Source organism: Eubalaena glacialis, chromosome 3, assembly GCF_028564815.1.
Source record: "Eubalaena glacialis isolate mEubGla1 chromosome 3, mEubGla1.1.hap2.+ XY, whole genome shotgun sequence".
NCBI classification, from domain to species: domain Eukaryota; kingdom Metazoa; phylum Chordata; class Mammalia; order Artiodactyla; family Balaenidae; genus Eubalaena; species Eubalaena glacialis.
Genome location: NC_083718.1, coordinates 4735375 through 4756265, shown reverse-complemented (window position 1 = coordinate 4756265; position 20891 = coordinate 4735375). Strand labels below are relative to the sequence as shown.

Genomic DNA, 20891 nt, shown 5'->3' with positions numbered 1-20891 from the left:
CGCATCCGCGCTGGAGCCTCCCAGTGATCCCCCGCCCCCATCTCTGAGCGCGAGGGGCGCACCGGGTGGGCGAGTGGGTAAATAATTGGCCAGAGGCCAGGCTTCCCGGTTCTCTCTCCGTTTCCCCGCGGCCTGACTGCGCCCTTGGTTGCTGGGGCGACGCAGCCCCTCGGGAAGCCGAGACCAGGTAACCGGGCCCCCATCCCGTCCAGGTGTGGGAGTCTGTCTGTGTCCCCGCGAACTCTCGTTTCCCAGGGTTTGAGTTAGTTTTCTCCCGGCTGGATCTCCATCCCCGCCTCCTAGCCAGAGCCGGGCTGCAGAGATACCTCGAGCCCTCGCGCTGACCCGGCCGAGAACGCCACCCTCGAGCGCAGAACGCACCCCAAAGTGCTGGGTTGCTGGCGCCAAGCCCGGGAGCGCAGAGAGGAAAGGGAGGACCGGGAGGGAAAGGCGGGGAGGTGGCGGGTGAGCAATCAATGGCTTAGCCCAGCTCCCTGCAGGAGCTACCGCCTGTTCACCGTCTATGCAGGCACCAGCTGGCAGCAGCATCTTTGAGGTACCAGCACCTGGAAGGCCAAGGCCGGATGGAGGCCCGGGAGCCCAGGGCGCGCCGCGGGACTCCAGCCCTCCCGCTGCGCCCAAGGCTCAAGATGCTCTCGGTTTTATGAGGTTCCCAAATGGCCGAGTCCTCCATTAACACCTTCCCTGATAACTGAGAGGCTGGAAGGGCTGAACGCGGCCTCGGAGCTTGTCTCCCTGCACGGGTCCTCGTCTGTGTCCTCTGCCCACCCCTTTATCCTCCTCCTCCCGATCTGGAAGCATAAATAGAAAATAAAAGACAGGTGGAGGGAGCTGCGGGTCAGAGGTGAGGGATTCGGGTCAATTCCGACAGAGAGGGGGGTGGGGAGAGAGAGAGAGAGAGAGAGAGAGGGAAGGAGAGAGAGAGGGAAGGAGAGAGAGAGGGAGAGAGAGAGAGAGAGGGAGAGAGAGAACCATCCACCCACCCAGCCACCGGTTGACTTATTTATTTGGATTAACAGAGGACCCCTTGGCGAGATCCGGGGACTGGCTCGCACCTCTGGCCGCCGCCTCCCGCCCTCCCTCGCCGAGGACCGGGTTCTCGGGCGGGAACGTCTGGACCTCAAGGTAAGATCCCGATGGGGGTTGTCTGGCCGGAGCAGTTTTCCGCCCTCGGTGTGAGCCCGATCGCCCGGCTCCCGGGAGCGCCCCGGGCACCTACCGGAGGCTGCCCGGCTTCCCTCGGGGCCTCTCGGTACCCGAGGCCGCGGGCGGGAGGAGCAGCTGGGACGCGCCCCCCGCGGGGTGGGAGGCGCTCGGGGCCCCGGGCCGCACCTCGGAGCTGATGCGCTCGTTTCTCCGCGGTGCAGCCACCATCGCTGAGTGATCCACTCCTGCTCTCAGAATGCTGAACGGCACCACTCTAGAGGCAGGTGAGTTACACGCCAGGCTCTTTCTCTTGCCCTTTCTCTTAGGCCGGAGCATATACTGTGTGGGTGTGTGAGTGTGTGTGTGCACGCGCGTGTGCACGCCTTCACCGGGTGGGAAGAAGAGGGGTTTGTTTGTGTCTGTCTTAGAAATTAAACCGCGAACCGTAGGCTCTAAGATACATGGTCTCGTTCAGAGTCTCCTGACAGCATTCCTGAAATCCGCGTTCCCCTCCTCTTGCCTTCCTCTCGAAGGTCTGAGCTACTCAGGGCGGAGGCGCTGGGGGCGGAGGTCACGGTGCCACTAAGCCGCGAGGTGTCGGGGCGCGAGGGATGCGCTCCGGGTCCTTCGCGGAGCTGCTGGGGGGCGTCTCCTCCCTGGAAGGGATGGGGCGAGGACGGGGGCAGGAAGACGTCGCTTCTCACCCATTAGGGCTTAACTGGAAACTGTTTTCACCTCCACTGTTGGTTCAACCTGACTCCCGCGTAGCCGCTTCTGCGGGCGATCTCCGCGGACGCGGGAGTGGCGGCGGGGGGAGGCTCCCTTTATTCCTCGGGCTGCTGCGGGCCCGCCGCGCGGCAAACCCCAGGTAAAAGAGCTTCAGATTTCAGAAGCGCGGTCTCTGCCACCGGCCGGCCGTCCCTTGGAGAAGAACCCAGGGGCGTTGGAGGCAGAGGTTTGAAGGGAGCGCGCAGCGGGCCGGAGACCTCGCGGGGCTAAGGGGGTGCGTGGGCACAGGGCGCACCCGAGGGCAGGGCCCGGCGCGCCGGCCGCGCGGAACGGGCTTCCGGCCGAGGTGCGCAGCGGCCCGGCCGCGGGGCTCCCTCTCCTCGCGCTAGAGCTCCCGCACCCTGGCGCCGCTCAGCCCGTTCCCGTCCCGGCTGGAGGGAGGCCGCCCTCCTAGTAGGACTGAATCCGAGGGGCGCCCTGGCGGCGGCGCCAGTCTGGATCGGCCACCCTCGGTGCGCACACAGTTTCCCTGAGCCCACGGATGGAGAGGGGCCGGCTCGCCTCCGGGCTATGCTCTGGCCTCCTGCCCAGCGCAGACCCCGAGGCATCCAGGGCTGGGTGCGCGGTTCCAAGCCCCAGGACGGCGCCGACTACCCCGGGCCCTGGGGTGCTCAGGACGGCGCCCAAAGCCGGACACCGCTCCAAGAGCTGCACCTTTCAGACCAAGGAGGCTCCTCAACTAGCTTAATTGGGTCAGGCGGAAAGGCGACCTCTGCCCTTTTAAGGGCAAACCCGGGGCACAGGATCTTGGCCTCCAAAATTCAGGTCTGAAGAGACCTTGAGTCACTTATTCTCTCAGTCGAGGCAGGGTTTCCCCTTGGGACCCTAAAGCCTCCCTTGCCGCTTGATAAAGCCGCGCGTTCCCTTTGCTTCCCTCTCCTCCCCTCTGGGGAGGGAGTGGGAACCCGGGACCAGGCTGCCGCCCTAGCGGAGATTCCGAGGCCCTGACCCTCAATCCCAACTCCTGTGCCCCCGATCCCAGCCGCCCGGTTTCCTCAAAGCGGCTGCTGTAAGCGGCTGGGTGGCTGGTGGAGCAGAAAGGCAAGAGCGGACGAAGTGGGCTCCGTCGTGACGGAGGGCAGCCCCTGGCCAAGGTTCTGCCGCCCTGCTCCAAATAGAGCTTTGAGTTGAGAGGGGAGACTCGAGATGCCCCTCCGGGCCGCGGGGGTAGGGGTCCCTGCACCTGTCCCATTGAGAGATGCGGGGACTCAGCCCCAGGAACTGGCACTCGAGGGTCATTCGGCGGGCCCCGGGCCCCAGCAGCTCTTCTGGAGAGAGGAAAGAAGGCAGAGCCACCGAGAGGCTCTCCTTAAAGTGCTTTGAGAGTGGTGGGCTGGGGGACACTCCTAGGCCATCTCCCCGAGGCTGCAAGACAAAAAGGTTAGGACGTCCCAGGTCACGTGCCCAATTCTTGGAGAAAATGTCCCCCGCCCCCATGGGCTTCCTTTTTCAGGAACTGTGAGAGGAGGCAGGGCTCGACCGACGGGGAGCGATTTCCGATCTCCCCAGAACTAAGGAGGACCTCCCGAACTCCAGCAGCCCCCCTGCCCCACCCCTAGCTCTCTGCAATCTTCCTGCATTGGCTGAGAAGGAAGAATTCTAGCAGTTCTCATCTTTATGGGAAGTAGCAAATCCCACCCGGAGCAGGAACTTGCAACCCGAGTTTTATAAGAAAAAGCAGGGATAGCTGGGCTCCAACCTGGAAGCTGATGGCAGGAGGTCCTCTGCCCTGCCTGTACCCGATTCACAATGAACAAATCTGTGTGCAGAGGATGAAGGAAGGACCGAAGGATTGGAGGGCTCACAGGACTTCTGTGCCTGGCTTCCCTGGAGACGTCACAAAAGTTCTGGCTTTTTCTTGGAGTTGTTTGTTAAGCTCTCACTTAATGAAGTCTCCAAAGTTTCAGCCCTTGCAAGGAGGCAGTGGTGTTCTTGGATTCTTTGTTATTTTTGCTGAGCAGGACCCAAGTCCAACAATAGCCAAACCCACTTCTGAACATCCACATGGGGGGGGGCGGTGGGGGGAGTTAGCCTAGAAACTAGACAAAGCGGGTCCCTGGATTGAGGTCCCATATTTACTTTTTCCTTGGAGGCTCCTTGGGTTAATTGACTGATGTTCTTCTCAAAGACCCCTCCTCTTCCTCCTCCTCCTCCCCCTCCTCCTCCTTGGTCCCAGTCACCGCCTTGTGGGAAGGCAGTCTGCCCCTTTGTGAGAGGACCTGCTGTCTCTGAAAGAGCTGCTGCCCCCAGCCCCAGCGTTTGTGCACGTGGGTTTGAAAAGCTCATTGATTTCCATCCAAAGGAGCTAATTACATTACTTACAGTAAATAGCAGCCCTGCTGTCCAGTAGGGCTGCCAAAGTGAGGGGAGGTCTCCAGCTTAGTTCACTTGATTGGCTTCATTTTTGTGTGAAATTGTGTTTTATGAGCTGTATTCTGGCACCCGGAGGACCGTAACAGCGTCCCGTCTGCAAATAACATTATTTTTGACCCAGAGAAGAGAGTAAGGGGGAAGCAGTGGAGTCTTGGGTTTCGTGGTAGAGGTGCCTCCAGCAGCTTCAGAAGGCGATGCTTTGGGGCAGGAAGTCAGGATCTGCACCATTCTTCTCTTCCTTCCTTTCCTTTCTACTCCCTCTCTCATTTCCTTCCTCCCTTCCTCCCCCATGCTCTTCCTTTCTCCCTCCCTTCCTCCCTCCCTTCCTTCCTCCCTCCCTCCCTCCCTCCCTCCCTTCCTTCCTTCCCTCCCTCCCTCCCTCCCTCCCTCTCTTCTTCCCTCTTTCCCTCTATCTTTCTAGATTTGGCCACCTTCCACGTCGGGCTCCTCCCGAGGGAAGCGAGTGCGCCACCAGGGAACTCCTCCAGGTGTCCGGGACGTGCCGGGGAGAAACGGGCGGCCCCAGGAAAGCCGACGGGGCGCGGTGGGAAACAGGCGGCCGGAGGGAGGATGGCGCAGAGCAGAGCGCAGCCGGGGCTTCCTCCTCTCGGCTCAGAGCTGGGTCGGTTCCTGCCGCCACCGCTCCCCGCTTCGGGCCCCTAGGGGGCTTCTGGTGGTTTGAATGAATCGACAATATCAGAGTATTGTGGACACTTTTTAATAGGGCCGAGGAGGGGCCGCCGCTCACGGGAACAGAGGGAGACAGAACAATCCTGCCTCTTGTGAGGCGCGAGGCTGCCATTCTGCTTGTCAGCTCTCACCTTCCCCTCCTCCACGGCGAGGAGCCCCCTTCACATCCTCCTAAATGTGTGGCGCGTCCAGATTTACAAGCCCCCAGTCCAGCCGGGGCAGTGGGACACGCGCCCGGTCCCGGGGGGCGGCGCCAAGCTCGCGCGAGTCCCCGAGTTGCTGCCCACATTGACAAGTTTCATACGGGACACGGGACTCGCCATCGGTTTCCCTCCAAACCTGAACTGGGTGAGAGACTACAACCCCCTGTGGTCACGGTTCAGTTGCACATCACGTCTCCAAGCCCACGGCCTTTCCCCTACACTGATGTGTCAAAGAAAAATCTTTTTTGCCAGAAGTAAACTCCAGAAACATAGGCTCTTCTAGCTCCTTTTCACTTTGGGGGTTGCTTCAGTCCCTGCTGGGGTCGGGAGCCCTTGGGGAGGTGAAGCAACTTGCTTTTAAAAAGTGAATTGAGGAAGAGGGGGTGGGGAGGACAGGAATGTCTGTTCAATATTTACTTATTTGGGGATCCCGTAAGCTGGGGACCAGAAAGTCCACAAGGAGGAAAACTAAAGTTGGGAGCTGACATTCTGCATTTCTTGAGCCAGGATCTGATCTTGAACTTGGACCAAACAGGCCGGCTCTCGGCCTTTTGCGCCAGGGCGGGGACAATAAGGGCTCCTTTTCCCCTTTAAAACGTGATTCCTGGGAACCCTTGGAAGGGTGTGTGTGTGTGTGTGTGTGTGTGTGTGTTGGGGGGAAGTAAATGCCCCCTCCTACTGTCTCCCCCCTACCCCCCCCATGTTTGTCCCCACTTGCCCATCACCAGGGGGTTGAGAGGAGTATGACAGGTCTTTGTTGTCTGAATAAAAATCCGTGGCAGCTCCGGGGAGAGAACTCCTCCTACTAAATTATCAAAAATGGGCTGGCTTTAGTCTCTTAACAAATTGGACACAGCTCCGGCGGCAGGAGCAGTCCCCAACCCAACCTACAGGCACTGGGAACTTGCAAGCAGCCAGGGACCGCTGAAAATAGCACTTCTTTTTCTTTCTTTGTGTTCAAAACTATTTTCTTTCTTCACCAGATTTTGTTTTCCTCCCCCCGCTGCAGTTGTTTCCCATTAGTAACTCGATCTCTCAGAGCAGTAAGATTCGCCTGCCTTCTTCGCCTCCTTTCCCCTCCGCCGTGTTTGTTTTCTGCACATCTCCTTCAGGGAGCCGCTGGGGCTTTTTCTCCCCCCTTCTCCTTTTTTCCTTTCCGAGCAGACCAATTTCCACTCCATCTGCCTCTTTCTTTCTTCTTCCCTCTCGCCCCCTCGCCCTCTGTCCCCGAGCGTCTCCGCAGCCCCCCATCGCGCCGCCTCTGCGGTCCCTGCTTCTCCTTCCCTCGGATGAGCTGAGAGCCCCGGGCGTGTGTATATGGAAATAGTGGGGTGCCGAGCAGAAGACAACTCGTGTCCTTTCCGCCCCCCAGCCATGCTCTTCCACGGGATCTCCGGAGGCCACATCCAAGGCATCATGGAGGAGATGGAGCGCAGATCCAAGACAGAGGCCCGCCTGGCCAAAGGCGCCCAGCTCAACGGTCGCGACGCGGTAAGGAAGGGCCGGCGGCGGCGGGAGCCGGGCGCCCGTGCGCGCGCGGGGCAGCCGAGCCGAGCCTCCCCGGCGGCCGACAGAGGATGGCGGCTCGTGGGGGCGCCCGCTCCAGGTTGGTGGGTGGCTTATCTCTGGTCCGCCTGGCTGCAGGGTAAGAAAGGGCTCTTTTCCGATTTGAATTGTCTGCACTCCTGACACCCCGAGCTCGCTCCCCTCTGCCGCAGCTGGTCCCCGGAAAGCAGGGAGAACCGGGCGCGAGAGGATGGGGACGTCCTCTCCTCCGGACCTCAGATTCCCTGGCGCCTCCCCGGCGAGGATCGGCGGCCGGAGGGCGAGCTGGTGCGGGCCACGGGCTGCCGGCGCGCGGCCGAGCGTCCGGGCTGAGCTGAAGCCTGGTGACTCTAGTCCCTGGGTCTGGTGACCGGACATTTGGAGCAGACTAGAACGCGACTGGGCTCCCTCCAGCTCTCCGGATGCTCGGAACGTGGAACCTTCAAACCCCGCGAGTTTCGGGGTCTCTGGCAGCTCATCTGGGCCCTCTGAGGGAGACAGGACTGCACTCAGCTCTCGGGCCGGGCGGGTATGGTGTGCAGGGGACTCTAATAGAAAATCCGGAGGAGCGGGGCACCTAGCCCAAGAGCGAGAACTTTCCAACCCTTAAACGCTGTGATCGACCACCTACCTCTGTCGATTACACACGTAGGATAAAAGTCATGCCAGCTTAATAAAGAAAACCAATGAATAATCTATGTGCTCGCCTTTCCCACTTACGAGCCGGAGGGGGAAACTACAAAAGTCTCCGGAAATGATTTCAGCCGAACATAGCTATGTAGATCCTCAGGCATCACACCGGGAATTGTGGCTCAAACTAAGCCGGTAGACTGCCCTGGGCGGGTCAGCGGTATTTTGGGTCCACCAAGTAGCCGCGTTGGTGGATGTTTCTACATCTGCAAAATGAATTCAGTGCAGGCCCTTGTCTGAATAAAGGGCGAAACTTTACTTTTCCAGGCCCGCCAGAGTTTCATGGGGGAAGTCCAACCCATTTCTGCTAGTCCTGAGGGAAATGTACAGCGGTTAACTTCTATTTCCCCCCCTTTTGTGGCTACCCTGTTTAAAAACAAAAAGCAGTAATCCAAACCCGAATTTCACAGCGGGGCTGCGCTTGTTAAGGCGAGGTGTCCCCATCCTTGCTGTGTCGTGGGGACGCAGGCGGGAAGCTTAATTTGGGCATTAAAAAGATTTTCAGGACAAAGATCTCCTGGGTATGTTGATGCCAGGGAAAGAGGGCCCGTGCAGAGGGGATCGGATAACGGACCCTCCCCGGGAACAGGCACGGTACACCCTTACTAAGGAAAGGACCAATAACCCTGAAGATTGGAGAACAGCAGGATCTGCCAAATACATCCCGATCAAAACAATGTCGACCAAATTATGAGCACCAGTATACAAACCTCTCCCTTCGTTTTAATTTCAACGTTGCTTATAAGGATTTAGAGAAATAGCAATGTAACAGTGTTTGTTGAAAGAACAATATGTGCTTGTTCAGATCGCCTTTCCATTCTCCAATAACAATTTCCGTTGTTTTATTTCGTGCGCAATGGAACCCACAATTTTTAACTTTTAATTATTCGAGTTTGGAAACATCCACCAAACTATAGTCCGTGCGCTCCTAGCCCTTTCGAAAAAGGCTCTAGGTGGCCGGCGCGTGTTTTTAGGTTAAGTCCGGGAAGGACGCGGACGCCGAGTTCAGGCGGACGCGGTAGAAAGGGTGCGAGTCGCAGAGAGAACAACTGCAAATGTTCCTCCGACGTCTGCCTTTGCGCAGGGGCCCCTGACCTTGCGGCGCTCGCCGAGGCCGAGGGCTGGCGCCGCGAATGGTACCCGCGTGGGGCGGCCCCGCGCGCCCTCCTGACGCCGCGCGCGCTTCCTTGCAGGGGATGCCTCCGTTGAGCCCCGAGAAGCCCGCCCTGTGCGCCGGCTGCGGGGGCAAGATCGCCGACAGGTACTACCTGCTGGCCGTGGACAAGCAGTGGCACCTGAGGTGCCTGAAATGCTGTGAATGTAAGCTGGCCCTCGAGTCCGAGCTCACCTGCTTCGCCAAGGACGGTAGCATTTACTGCAAGGAGGACTACTACAGGTATTCCCACCGCTATCCCTTACGCCCTGGCACACCTGGAGGGGTCACCTGCCCGAGCCCCGGAGTCCCCTACCTGTCCCCAGCCTTTGGTCCCTTGGGGGTACTCTTACCAGTCCCCAGACCAGGGAAGCCCACCGCGTGCGCCTTCAAGCTGCAGCATCCCCATGCCCGCCAGACGCGCGGGGAGGATGCGCGCGGACGGGGGCACCCAAGGTCTAGAGCGTGACCAGCGACTATCCCGCTCAGGGGGCCCTGGGCAGCTCGGCCGAGGGAACTGGGCAAATCTCGGAAGGGTAAATGAACGTGTCTCGGTCCACCGAGACGAAAGCGGGTTTTTTTTTTTTTTTTTTCCGTTTACTACGAACTGAGTGAGCAAGGCCCGTGCCTTGGAACTCAACTGGTGGCCGGGGCAGCAGCAACTGGTGTCAGGTTTTCGCGAGGGGGTGGGGGGGCGGGAACTCACGTAAAGGACCATGAAAAGGAATGATCGCTGTTGCCGAAACCCAGGCCTCTCAGTTCCGAGATGCCTTTCCCGCTGGTTGGAACCTGCCCGCCAGACTCGAGAGACACCGGAGAGTCAAGTCGCCGGCAGCTTGTTTACTGATTCTTCCCAGTTCTGCTTTTGGATTGGGGACGCGAGCGTTGTGCAGGAACTCGGCTCCGCTCTTGGCTGAGGAGAGAAAAGTGGTTAAAAAAAGAATTAGCTTCCCTCTGCAAAACTGTCCTTTTTTTTTCCAGGGCCGTGTCTGAATGCTTTCAGGCACGCTCACGCTTCCATAAATAGTAACACCCTTCGTTTGTATGTTTTGTAATCGAGGAAACGTTTTCACTTGACATCTCAATGTAATATTCTTAACATAGTGTTGTGAGTTAGCCAGTGCAGGGTTTGTTTTTGGTTTTGTTTTTGCTTTTTAAAATTTTCACTTTACAGAGAAGAAAACTGAGGATCAGTTACCCGATTCTTCTGAATTTAATGCAAGGGTTCTTTGTCTTGTTCACCAGGGCAGGTCAATGAGCAAATAAAATCAATGTCCAAGTGGGCGCGGGTCCTCCCCTCCCAGACCCCTCCCAGGTATCAGTCTTGGGCCACTGCTGACCAAGCCCCAGGTGTCACAGTGGGAGGTGGCCCTGCCTTTGCCTCCACCAGCGCCCTGACTCGACTGTTTCCTTGCAGAAGGTTCTCTGTGCAGAGATGTGCCCGCTGCCACCTTGGCATCTCCGCCTCCGAGATGGTCATGCGCGCCCGAGACTCCGTCTACCACCTGAGCTGTTTCACCTGCTCCACCTGCAACAAGACCCTGACCACGGGCGATCATTTTGGCATGAAGGACAGCCTGGTGTACTGTCGCGCCCACTTCGAGACCCTCTTGCAAGGGGAGTATCCACCTCCGCTGAGCTACACCGAGCTGGCGGCCAAGAGCGGCGGCTTGGCCCTGCCTTACTTCAACGGCGCTGGCACCGTGCAGAAGGGGCGGCCCAGGAAGCGGAAGAGCCCCGCGCTGGGGGTGGACATCGTCAGTTACAACTCAGGTGGGCGCCCAGCCCCTCCCCAGTGCCCCTGTAGCCCTAGCCTCCTCTGCTCAGAGGAGAATTCCATCCAGCTCCTTCCCGTCCAAGACCTGGTTGCAAGACGGTGCTTTCCTTAGCACGACCCTTTTCTCACTACAGCTCCCTTTCACTCAGAAAGAAGGGAAAGGTGGAGAGAAGAGGGGGAGGGGAGAGGGAGAACAGGTGAGAGAGAGCTTTCTGTAGTTTGGGGCAGAAAACACATTCATAAGGCTGCAATGACTTCCCCCACACAGGCCGAGCCAAATCCTTGTTGCCCATTAGTTAATGAGCCCATTAGTTTCTGGCTCCCAGTTGGAGCAAAACAGCCCCAGGGCAATTCCTGTGTGGAGGCCAAATTATAGATCCTGGAGGAGGTTTCCCTAAATACTAAAAAAGAAAAAAAAAAGAAAAAGAAAAGAAGTCTTCAGAGCCCAACCCCAGTCTGTCTAGAAAGGGCAGAGGCTGTGGTCACCAGCTCAGAGTTAATCAGGGAAACAGTTGGCAAGAGTGTTGAAAAACCAAATCCCTGATCTTGGTGAAAAGCAGCTATAGGGGTTCAGTCTCCACAGCTGAGCTGGCCTGCTCCTTCCCTGGGTCAGGGGACCCAGCCAGCCAGCTCGTTCCCTGTGGGATAAACCATCCAGACACCCAGACCGCCCTGAAGACTGGAAGAACCTCCAGGTCAGGCCCTCTGAGGAGGCTTAGTGGTGTCACAGGCTGCTCTTCTGTCCTCCTCCAGCTTTCTCTCTTAATTAAAAACAAAATGCAGGCAACAGGCCAGAGAGCACGCTTTCCTCCTTGCTTTGGGAGGCGCACATGTTATCATTCATCAATCTCTCTCACTCACCAGTTTCCCATTGTTGGTAGCCCGCCCTCACCTGCCATCCCCCAGGTGAGGATGGTGACAGGCCCTGAGGACCACAGTCTAACTCCAAGCGGGATGGAAGCTCTTCGGGTGGGTCCCAGCCACTGGAAAAGAGGTTCCAGAAAGCCCTAGGATAACTCTGGGGCAACCTAAGGGTTGGTTTAGCTGCTCTGACTCCCTGTCCCCTGGCCTGGCCCCAGATGGAAACCTCAGCAGGCAGGAGACTCAGGCCAGGGGAGTCCATTCTATTGGGAAGGACCTTGGGGACCTCATGGTGGCAACCCCTGTTACCATGAGCACCCAGATACCAGCCAAAGGGTGGGCGCCCGAGAGCACGGATCTTGCCTATTTTTCTCTTCCAGTTCCCACGTGCCTGGTGTGGTGTGTGAGCCACTGTGGCTTAATGGTAAAGGGACACAGTCCCGTCAGATAAGTGACTTGCCCAGGGTCACACAGCCAGTGTGAGCTAGAGGAATCCGGAGTCCTGCTCGGGCCCACAGCTTTCAGGGTCCCTGCAGGCTGAGTGGGCTCTGCCCAGCTCTCTCCTCGGCTCCCTCCTGGTTCTCGGGAGGTTTTCACAGAAAAGGCGCAGTGGGTGGTGTCCCAGGGAGCGGGGACCCAGCGCGACTGTATTGGTCCCACGGGGTTCAAGCCGGGGTCACTGGGCAGAGGCGGAGGGCCGGCTGCCGGCTGCAGACCCTGACCGGGTGGGTTGGTGTCGCGCAGCGGGCGCACCCCCGGGTTTTGCCAACCCCCCGCCGGAGGTCGGGCTGCGCACTGCCCTTGCTGTGCCTGAGGCTGGGGCTCTGGTTTGGGGCCACGGTGCCCAGTGCGCTTACTTGGGCTCCTTTGATGCGTGGTCCCTGGGGCAGGCCGGGCAGGGCACTAATTGTTCTCTGTTAATAGAAGATGACATCGGAATCTCCAGCCACTGACCAAGGCCCTAATGCCCTAATTAGAGTGAGAGAGATTGACAGAGAGAGAGAGAGAGACGGAGAGAGAGAGAGACAGAGAGAGAAACTAGCCAGGCTTTTGGAGAGAGGGAAGTCCTCAGCCCAGAGAAGGTCCAGAAGTGTGGGGAGATTTCTAGCCAAAGGTGGCAAGCCTGGTTTTTCGCTTCTTTGTTTAACCTAATTAGCTATGTTTGATTTCGCCTTGATCTTACTTTATGTGAGAAAGATCCACAGAGCTTTAGGGTCAAGAAAATTGTGCTTCTCCGAGGAGAACTAGAGAGTACACATTTATTTCTTAGAAAGAACGAAAATCTCTTTCCACTTAGGCCTTTAGTTTGCAAATTAGTGCTGCCACAAGGTTATGGAGAAAGTTGATGCTCTTGTTCATTAAGGAGGGAAAAGTTGCGGAGGCCTCCCTGACCGCAGGGAGTTTGTAGATCACACCACTGCAGAGCCGGTGCCTCTTAATTAACATCCACCTTCTCCCTTCTGGACTTTTCCCAGAGATACGAGCAAATAGCATAAAGTTAAGATCAGGTGAAAATAATCTAGAGAAATTGGGTTAAAGATGCCTGACCAGAAATCAACCTGCCATTAAAAAAAAGTTTATGAATCCAATGCCAGTTTGTTATTACAAAACTAGCCAAAGAAACACTTCAGTGCATTGAAAACACATTAAAGAGCAGACAGTAAAATGGACCTGCAGTTTTAGCTCCTTATTTTAGCTTTCTTTGGAGCCATCTCTGCTTAAGTGTAAATTAATCTCAGAAAAGACTAATGTTGATACTAAACACATCTAATTTATACATTGATATATTTTCAAACACATGTACACAGAATATGTTTATGATTCAGACTTCCAGAGATGGGAAGCTTGGCAAAGATCAGTAAGTGCTCGACATAAGGCAAACGTCTTTTCATGAGACTCTTCCTAATTTAGTGTATAGCTCTTTGTGCAGATATCAGGCAGATATTTTAGAAAGAGACCTGGAAAGTGTATCCGGGATGCTGGATTGAAATGCAGCCCTCCAGGGTGAGAAGAGGATTTAGTCTAGGGCAGGCAGCTCTTGGTTGGGTAATTTAGCATTAATTGAGAGACTAAATTTTTGCCACTTCACGAAATCTCCCTCCTTAGGGTCTTTCTTGGCTTCCAAACTTCAAAAGCTCCCGGCAGTCGTTAAATTTGCCTGGCACTGACCCCTAGTGGTCTCCCAGGGATCAGTTCTCAGAAGGTTACACACCTGCAGAATAGAAACTCACTTCAGGATAAGGGACCATTCCATAAGTGACCGGAGAATAAAATATTTAGATCTTCTCATTAACTTTACAGTGCCAGATGTGTACTTACAGGTGTATGTTTAAGACAGTTTTAAGAGATTTATCATCTCATCTCATAATTCGGGGGGAAGAAAACCCCTGTAGCTTTAAAAGTAGACCCTGGGGAAATGCAATCACTTGCAAGTTTACGTAAGGCATTCATAGTGAAACACAAGTAATTTAGGCCAATGCACTGCGTTACTCTGTAGATGACATGGATTGCTCTATTAATTCACATAATATAACTGATCACACAGTTTATCTGTTTATATCAATACCAGTTTAATAAAGAGCTAACAGTCTTTTTTGCACAGTGAATTGTATTCTATGTGAAAACAGGTCCCGTAATTGTTTTTAATACACTATAATTCTCTGCTGAGTTCTTAATCAGCAATAATGGATATAGAATGCATATTCAGAGAAGCAACTTTATCAAACCTGTCTATAATTTTTTTCATAAACTTCATTTTAAAGACTAATGAGTATATAGTTAGGTTGGGAATCAAACCCATTTCTAAGAAATAGTAACTTGTGTGTGGGGGGGGTGGATGGCTAAGGGCCTTACTTAAGTACCAAGTTAAGTCTTCTACCTCAAGTGTAATATTCCATTTAATGTGCTATTCAGGAAGGGTTACACATCACTCACCTATGACAGAATTGAAATCTTACTTGAAGAAGCCTCCAATGACTAAGGTGTGCCTCTTTGACTGTTTTGGTGTGGCTTCATTTATAATCTGGTTGTGAAATATAGCTCAGTTTACTGGAGATAAGTATAGTTTTATAGTAGGTCATAAGATGCTGTTTCATCCATTTGAGGATACAAAAGTGCAATTCTGTAGAAGATTTGAACTTGACATCTCTCCCCGGGGATGCAATAGGATAAAATGTAAAGCATATTCTCCCTCTTATTTCTGGGTACAGGTTACCCTTTCTGGTGGAGTTTAAGGAGCCTCTGTTCAACATTTGGCTGTATATATCTAACTTGCATTCCATTTCAAGTTGATTTGACTTTGCATTTATAGTCACTCGTGATTTTACGGATGATCAAAGATTCAAAATCTTGATTGAATGCTCGCTGAGCTCCTGGCCCTGTGCATGACTTAGAGGACCCGATGGTGAACATGATAGTCTTTCTCTCCATGAACTCAATTGCTCTTTTGCCAAGTGTGCCCTCTTTATGGATCTCATGGAAATATGAACAAAGGAGACATTAGTCCATGCCTAGTCTTGTTACATTAGGGAGAATTTCTTAAGTGGATCTTGTGATGCAGCTGACTCTTGTTGATGACTATAAAACTACTGGGTTTCTGTATATATACTGATTTACTAAAAGTGTTTTTTAAAAAGTAATTGTAACCAGAGCATAGCAGGCAAATACTATTTTCTCCAGCAGAATGAAAGAGGTAATAGTAAGAGATGTCTCACTTCCTTCAAGATTCAGGTTTCTCCCCCAGGGAAATGACCAGGTTGATTTTAGATATTCTATTATAATGCACTAACATGCATGATGATCAGTCTGAATATATATGAGATAAACATCTGAAGTAAGGTTTAAAGGAAAAAAAAAAAAAACCTGCCATGCCCTTTAAGTTGAGAAGTTGGCTGAATCAGTAAATATTTAGCAAAATGTTTTCGTTTTGTAATCGTATTTCTTATGCAGAGCCAGTAGGTTATTGGAAATGACCTCTTAAATGCACATCTTTACATCCCGGGGATAAGGACTTTGAGGCTTGTTTCAAAGGCTGGGTTGTTTTGCCCTCAGTGCTGAGGGAGCTGTGCAAGGGGGGTTGTGATGCCGCCCTCCTTCTGCCCAGCCAGCCAGGGACACAGCTCAACCCCCCTCCGTACCACGTGCCAGAGCAGACGGGGCCACGATCCGAGCGGGACGTCAGAGCCTCTGAGCTGGGAGCTGTGGGGTGCGCTGCAGGCATGAACCGAGGGAAGAAAAGTCTGCGCGCGTTCTCTTTCAGAAATATTTACTAAAATAACTCCAAGGGAAAACTGTTTTCATCCTGGTTAGCCCTACGTTAAGCAGTTATAGCTAAAAGCCCTCAAAAATAATATTCCTACGGTTACATAAGAATCCTGCAAATTTTTATTTTCTAACTTCTCTCCCTTGTCCAGCCACTTTTTAACTTTTTCTGGAAACGTTCTAGGATTAGCAGAAAAGGCTAAAAATTGGAACTCAGATTCTTCCTTCGTTGGGGGGCTCTCCAAGACCTTCAGATGTGAGAGAGCTGAAATTACTCACTTGCATATCTTTCATGCCTTCAGAGAACACACCTCATCTCACAAATGCAGACAAAACGTGGAGTCTCTAAAAACTGTGTGTGGAGCGGCGGTGTGCTGATACACATAAATATAGTGGAAAAGGGTTTTTTCTTTTCCCTCTTGGAGAAGATTTCTCTCCCTCCCACACTTACAGCTTATTCATCTTTTCAAGGTTTTCTAGCAACCATTAAGCCGAAGAGGGGATTTATCTAATATTTTTCTACTACCTAAACTTCGGGTGTGTCCACATGAACAGACTAGTTTGGAGGTCGTGGGCAATTAACCTCTTTCTTTTGTCTGGCTCCCACTCATAACTGGGTCGACAGATTTTTCCACCGTTGTTGTCCTGTCATGACATTATCATGCCACCTGCCATCTTCTCAGCTAATGCAGGACTTTCCACTGAGCCCCTGTTTGTCCACTGTGACTGCAACAGGTTGTAACGAGAATGAGGCCGACCATCTGGACCGAGATCAGCAGCCTTACCCGCCCTCGCAGAAGACCAAGCGCATGCGCACCTCCTTCAAGCATCACCAGCTCCGGACCATGAAATCCTACTTTGCCATCAACCACAACCCGGACGCCAAGGACCTCAAGCAGCTTGCTCAGAAAACAGGCCTGACCAAAAGAGTTTTGCAGGTAAGAAACCTCCATCGTTGGCTGTGTATACATCTTCCCCTTGCAGTAAAAATAGTTCTCTTCCCTGTTTGGAGTGATACGGCTATTTCCTGTACTGCTTCTCATTAGTTTACCTTAGTGACCTCCCTAGAGAGTGTACTGAGATTTTGCAGGGGCTTTCCGGAGACTGCCCAAAGAGAGACGCAGCGTCTTCTAAGATGCAGCCACATTCTCCCTGCAGATGGAGAGACGGGTCCCCCAAAGCCAGTTCAGCTTGCCTAGCTGCGCTGCAAACGTGGGTGACGTTATCTGCACACGCTGTGGCTTTGGAGACTTAACGCTCACATTAGGGTCAGTGCACAGACTTGGCGGGGGGGCCTGCTGGCGCTGTCTTACTTCAGCACACTCTTGGCAGCCTCACTACCTGTTGTGAGCTTCCAAATTCAAGACGACCCTTTCTGTCAACTCCTGGAAAGCCACAAGGATGGTTAGTGTCTCGGCAACCACTTGGAGCAAGTATTTTCCCATTTTAACCAACCATATTTCACAACTAAATACTGGGAGTGATGAGATCTGCTGTCCAACTGCTTTCCTAAACTCATCATGGTAAGAATATGTAACTAGAGACATGATAGTGGGTTGCTGTGGGTCACCTGTGATGCTCTTACACTTTTCAGTGACAAATAGCAGGCATTTAAAATTCCACCCGCCAGTTTCCAGTTGCTTGGAGTCTGTGGCCCTCGGGGTTTTTCCTATGCAAGGAATACTAGCCATGTGTCAGACTCAAGAATAGGCAGAAATCTGTTTCAATGATGTTCATTTCATGCGAGTGATTCTTACTTTGTGAACCATTCCCTGACCTCGCCTGCCCTCATTCTCAAAAAGACAGTAGTTGAGGAATCAGGGTGTGTTTCCCCCTCTTCATCTCTGTGCCTTCATTTCCCCACGGTATCTCCCCTTAAGCATCCGTAGCCCCCAAGCGGCAGTTGTTAATGCTGGGGCGGGGGCACACGTGCTGCTCAGAGGGTGTCCGTAGTCGTACTGGAATTACTCTAAAAGAAAGAAAAAAAAAAAAAAAAAAAAAAAAAAAGGCCCTTCTTTCCCAAGAAAAATAAACAATTATATTTAAAAGAGAAACATATCCAAAAAAAAGAAAAAGAAAAAAAGGAAAGAGAGAGAGAAAAAAAAGAAGTATAAAAATAAACATCGGTAAAGAAATCCATTGGGATTGGTTTGCAGGTTTGGTTCCAAAACGCACGAGCCAAATTCAGAAGGAACCTTTTGCGGCAGGAGAATGGGGGTGTTGATAAAGCTGATGGCACGTCGCTTCCGGCCCCGCCCTCAGCAGACAGCGGCGCGCTCAGTCCACCCGGCACTGCGACCACTTTAACAGACCTGACCAATCCCACTATCACTGTAGTGACAGCCGTGACCTCTAACATGGACAGCCACGAATCCGGAAGCCCCTCGCAAACTACCTTAACGAACCTTTTCTAACATTGGTTTTTTTTGTTTTTTTTTTAATTCTTCCTCTTCTTTTTATTATTATTCTAATGATTATTTTATTATTTACAAGACTTTTCTTTTTTTTTTTTTTTCCCCCTAACCCACAAGATTCTTGGGAAATAAAAACAACAGCTTGGTGTGTAGCCTCTGCAGCCACTTGGCAAATGAGTTTACAGTATTGTCTCCTTTACAAAGTGTATTTTTTTTTTTTTGTCTACAAAGTGTATTTGGATTTAAAAAAAATTAATTAGATCTTTCAGTCGGTAAGGGGAGTTTGGGAATCATTCTAATAAGTGCCTCTTAAAATTGTATGTTACTTATTTCCAGAATCTCGAAGAAAAAAAAAAGAGTGGTATTATGATGGGCAAATAATCATATTCCCGGTTATATAATTAGGTTAATAAAGAATCAGATAATTAATTAAAATTATTTTTTTGATCTTGCAATTGTACGTGTACTTACGGAATTTTGAAAACTTCATATTGTCTTTTTTTTTAATTTTAAAATGGAAAAAAATGTTTTGATCATTCCTTTTTCTTACAAATGAGGAATATGATTAAACAAGAACATTAAGGATAGCAAATCTAAATATTAAAGATTAATTAGGTGGGAAATCTAACCAGGAATGTGACTCTTTTTTCCTCTTAGGGTGTACATCCCAACAAAACTTTCTTATTAGTTAGTTATTGCTTTTCAACATTTGAAAAATACTTAAACCTCCTGTGTATCCATGAAAATTCCAAACAGAATTTGAAATTCTATACTTTTAACCTCCTCAAGCTAAAAATGATAGTTATAAAACCATTCTTTCTAAATTATTTTTTTCCCAGGGAAAATGGAAATAAGCAAAATATAATTTTTTAAGAAGTTAAAAAAATCAGTATAATTTAATCAATAGCTCTTAATTGGCTTCAGCTGTACCATGATATTGTATCTGGCATTCTATACAAATAATGTTTAAAAGAAGAAAACTTAGTAACATGCTAACAATGAGAATTCTTTGGTTTTGTTTTGCTTCATTTTACTTTGGCACAGGTTGATGTATTTGTCAGAAAAAAAAAACTTTTCTGACATTAGAGATTTGAGGTTCTTAGTTTTAAAGTAGATAAACTCAGAAGCCTTGTGGATGCTGATCTGAATATATTTCCTAGTTTACAGTAGCATTTTTTTTCTTTTAATTTAAGCTAAAATCTTAATGGTCTGGGCAGTGGTGAATGTTCATCTATATGCTTCTGTTGTAGTTAAATACCAATTAGATTGTGGATTTCCTAAAAAAAATAAAAATAAAAAAGAAGTCAAGATATATGTCTTGCTTTAGTGGATTGTTAAGAATAACTTTGCACATGTTCTCCACTTTTTGGACCCCTTAAATCTCCTCTGGCGGTCGAAGTGGCTATTTAATAGATTTTAAAGGTGTCCTTCTGGCTGTATAAATGTGTGGTTACATATTGACAGTTCACTGCCCACATTAAAGTGCATTATTGTAACTTTTGCTCAGGGTCTTTAGAAAATTAGCACAGAAAGTAGCTTATTTTTTAAAAAAAGATGATGGAAGATAACACTGTAACAGAAGAAGGTGTGATTGCCATTATATATTTAGCAAGTGTGGTTATCATCTTATATGGAGCTTAAATCTTGACTTTTCATATTTCTATTACATTTTGGGCATTTACCACTAACCAGACCAAACAACCTTGGTAAGGCTGAGATCTTATTAATACACTTTTACAGGTAAAATATTGATACTTATAAATTTTGTTCTTTGACAGAACAATATATGGTACTATAGATCTACTTTATTAAGTAGACTAATTATAACTCAGTTCTCCTATGTGCCTTATGAGATAACTTGGAAGTAAGTTTGTGAAAAATCAGGATATATGTGTTGTTTGTTAAATTAACTGTTTTAAGCCCTTTTGACACCTCACTAGTTTTGTACTGTTTTACCTCTTATTTCTGAAACTCTTTTTATGGTGTATCCTGTTAGAGGGGACAAACATGTCATAGAAAGCAGTTGTGCACTCTTTCCAATATAGTTGATAAATTCAATAATCTTATATATTGAGCTTCGTGTTTATAGTACAGTAAGTGGTCTAGCAAAATTGTCCATGTTTCTTTGTTTATTGATAAATGCATTGTATAGAAACTATTTCCCCTAAATATTTATGGACCAAACAATTGTGATATATCCTATTAAATTTGTGTGAATAAACGATTTTGAATCTAAGGAGTTTTATTTCCCATTAGTTTTACTTAAGGCTTAGCTGTACTAGTGTGTTTTCGATTGTCTATTTGTAAAAGCTATTAAAACGGTGATATGAAAAATTTTAGATATGCAAACATACAAATAGTTTTTAGATTTCCAAACTTCTGATTCATTTTAAATTACCATTGCATATGCAGTGTAATTCAACTTAGAATTACCTTTAAATATATTTTCCTACAATAAAAGTAATGCCCCACTGATTTGACTCAGCCTGATTTTTAGAATTAAAAAAAAGATAATTAGCAGATAAAGTAATTGCATGAAAAGAAACCTTAAATATGATTAAGTTTAATGTTAGGTCTATTGAGCACAAATGGATATTTGTAAATCTAAATAGAAATTGCAGACCCCTAAAAGCCAAGTTGCTCTGTAGTTAATAAATTGTCACTATGATTTTTTTCAGGGAGAACAAATCTTGGGGCATTACAGCCAAACATCCCGACGTTTGAAAATTCCCTAAAGTATTAAAAGAAGGGGAAAAGTTTGATCGGAAATCCACTGCAGTGAAGACAAAGACAATATTAGGTTATGATAATCATACATTTAAAAATCTATTGAGCCAAAAAAAGAGAGACAGAGAGAGAGAGAGAGAGAGAAAGAGAGAGAGAGAGAGACCGGGAGACTTAAATGTCATTTACTGAATGTTAACAAAACTTCTGTTTTTATGATGTCTAACACAAATGGGGGCTTAAAA

General features: G+C 50.2%; 1 protein-coding gene across 4 annotated transcripts; it reads left to right on the top strand.

The window, feature by feature from the left end:
- The first annotated feature begins 1423 nt into the window (after window positions 1-1423).
- LHX9 (LIM homeobox 9) lies at window positions 1424-20657 on the top strand. Of its 4 annotated transcripts, none has more exons than XM_061185271.1 (6): window positions 1424-1451; window positions 6595-6713; window positions 8651-8853; window positions 10028-10383; window positions 16244-16446; window positions 17665-17922. In XM_061185271.1, exons 1-6 carry the CDS (start codon window positions 1424-1426, stop codon window positions 17920-17922), a joined length of 1167 nt encoding a protein of 388 aa, XP_061041254.1. The 4 variants fall into 4 exon arrangements, with proteins under 4 accessions (XP_061041254.1, XP_061041256.1, XP_061041253.1 ...); XM_061185272.1 differs by lacking the exon at window positions 1424-1451 and adding an exon at window positions 13284-13289 and having other exon boundaries at window positions 6597-6713; XM_061185273.1 differs by lacking the exons at window positions 1424-1451; window positions 17665-17922 and adding an exon at window positions 20601-20657 and having other exon boundaries at window positions 6540-6713.
- The last annotated feature ends 234 nt before the right edge of the window (window positions 20658-20891 follow it).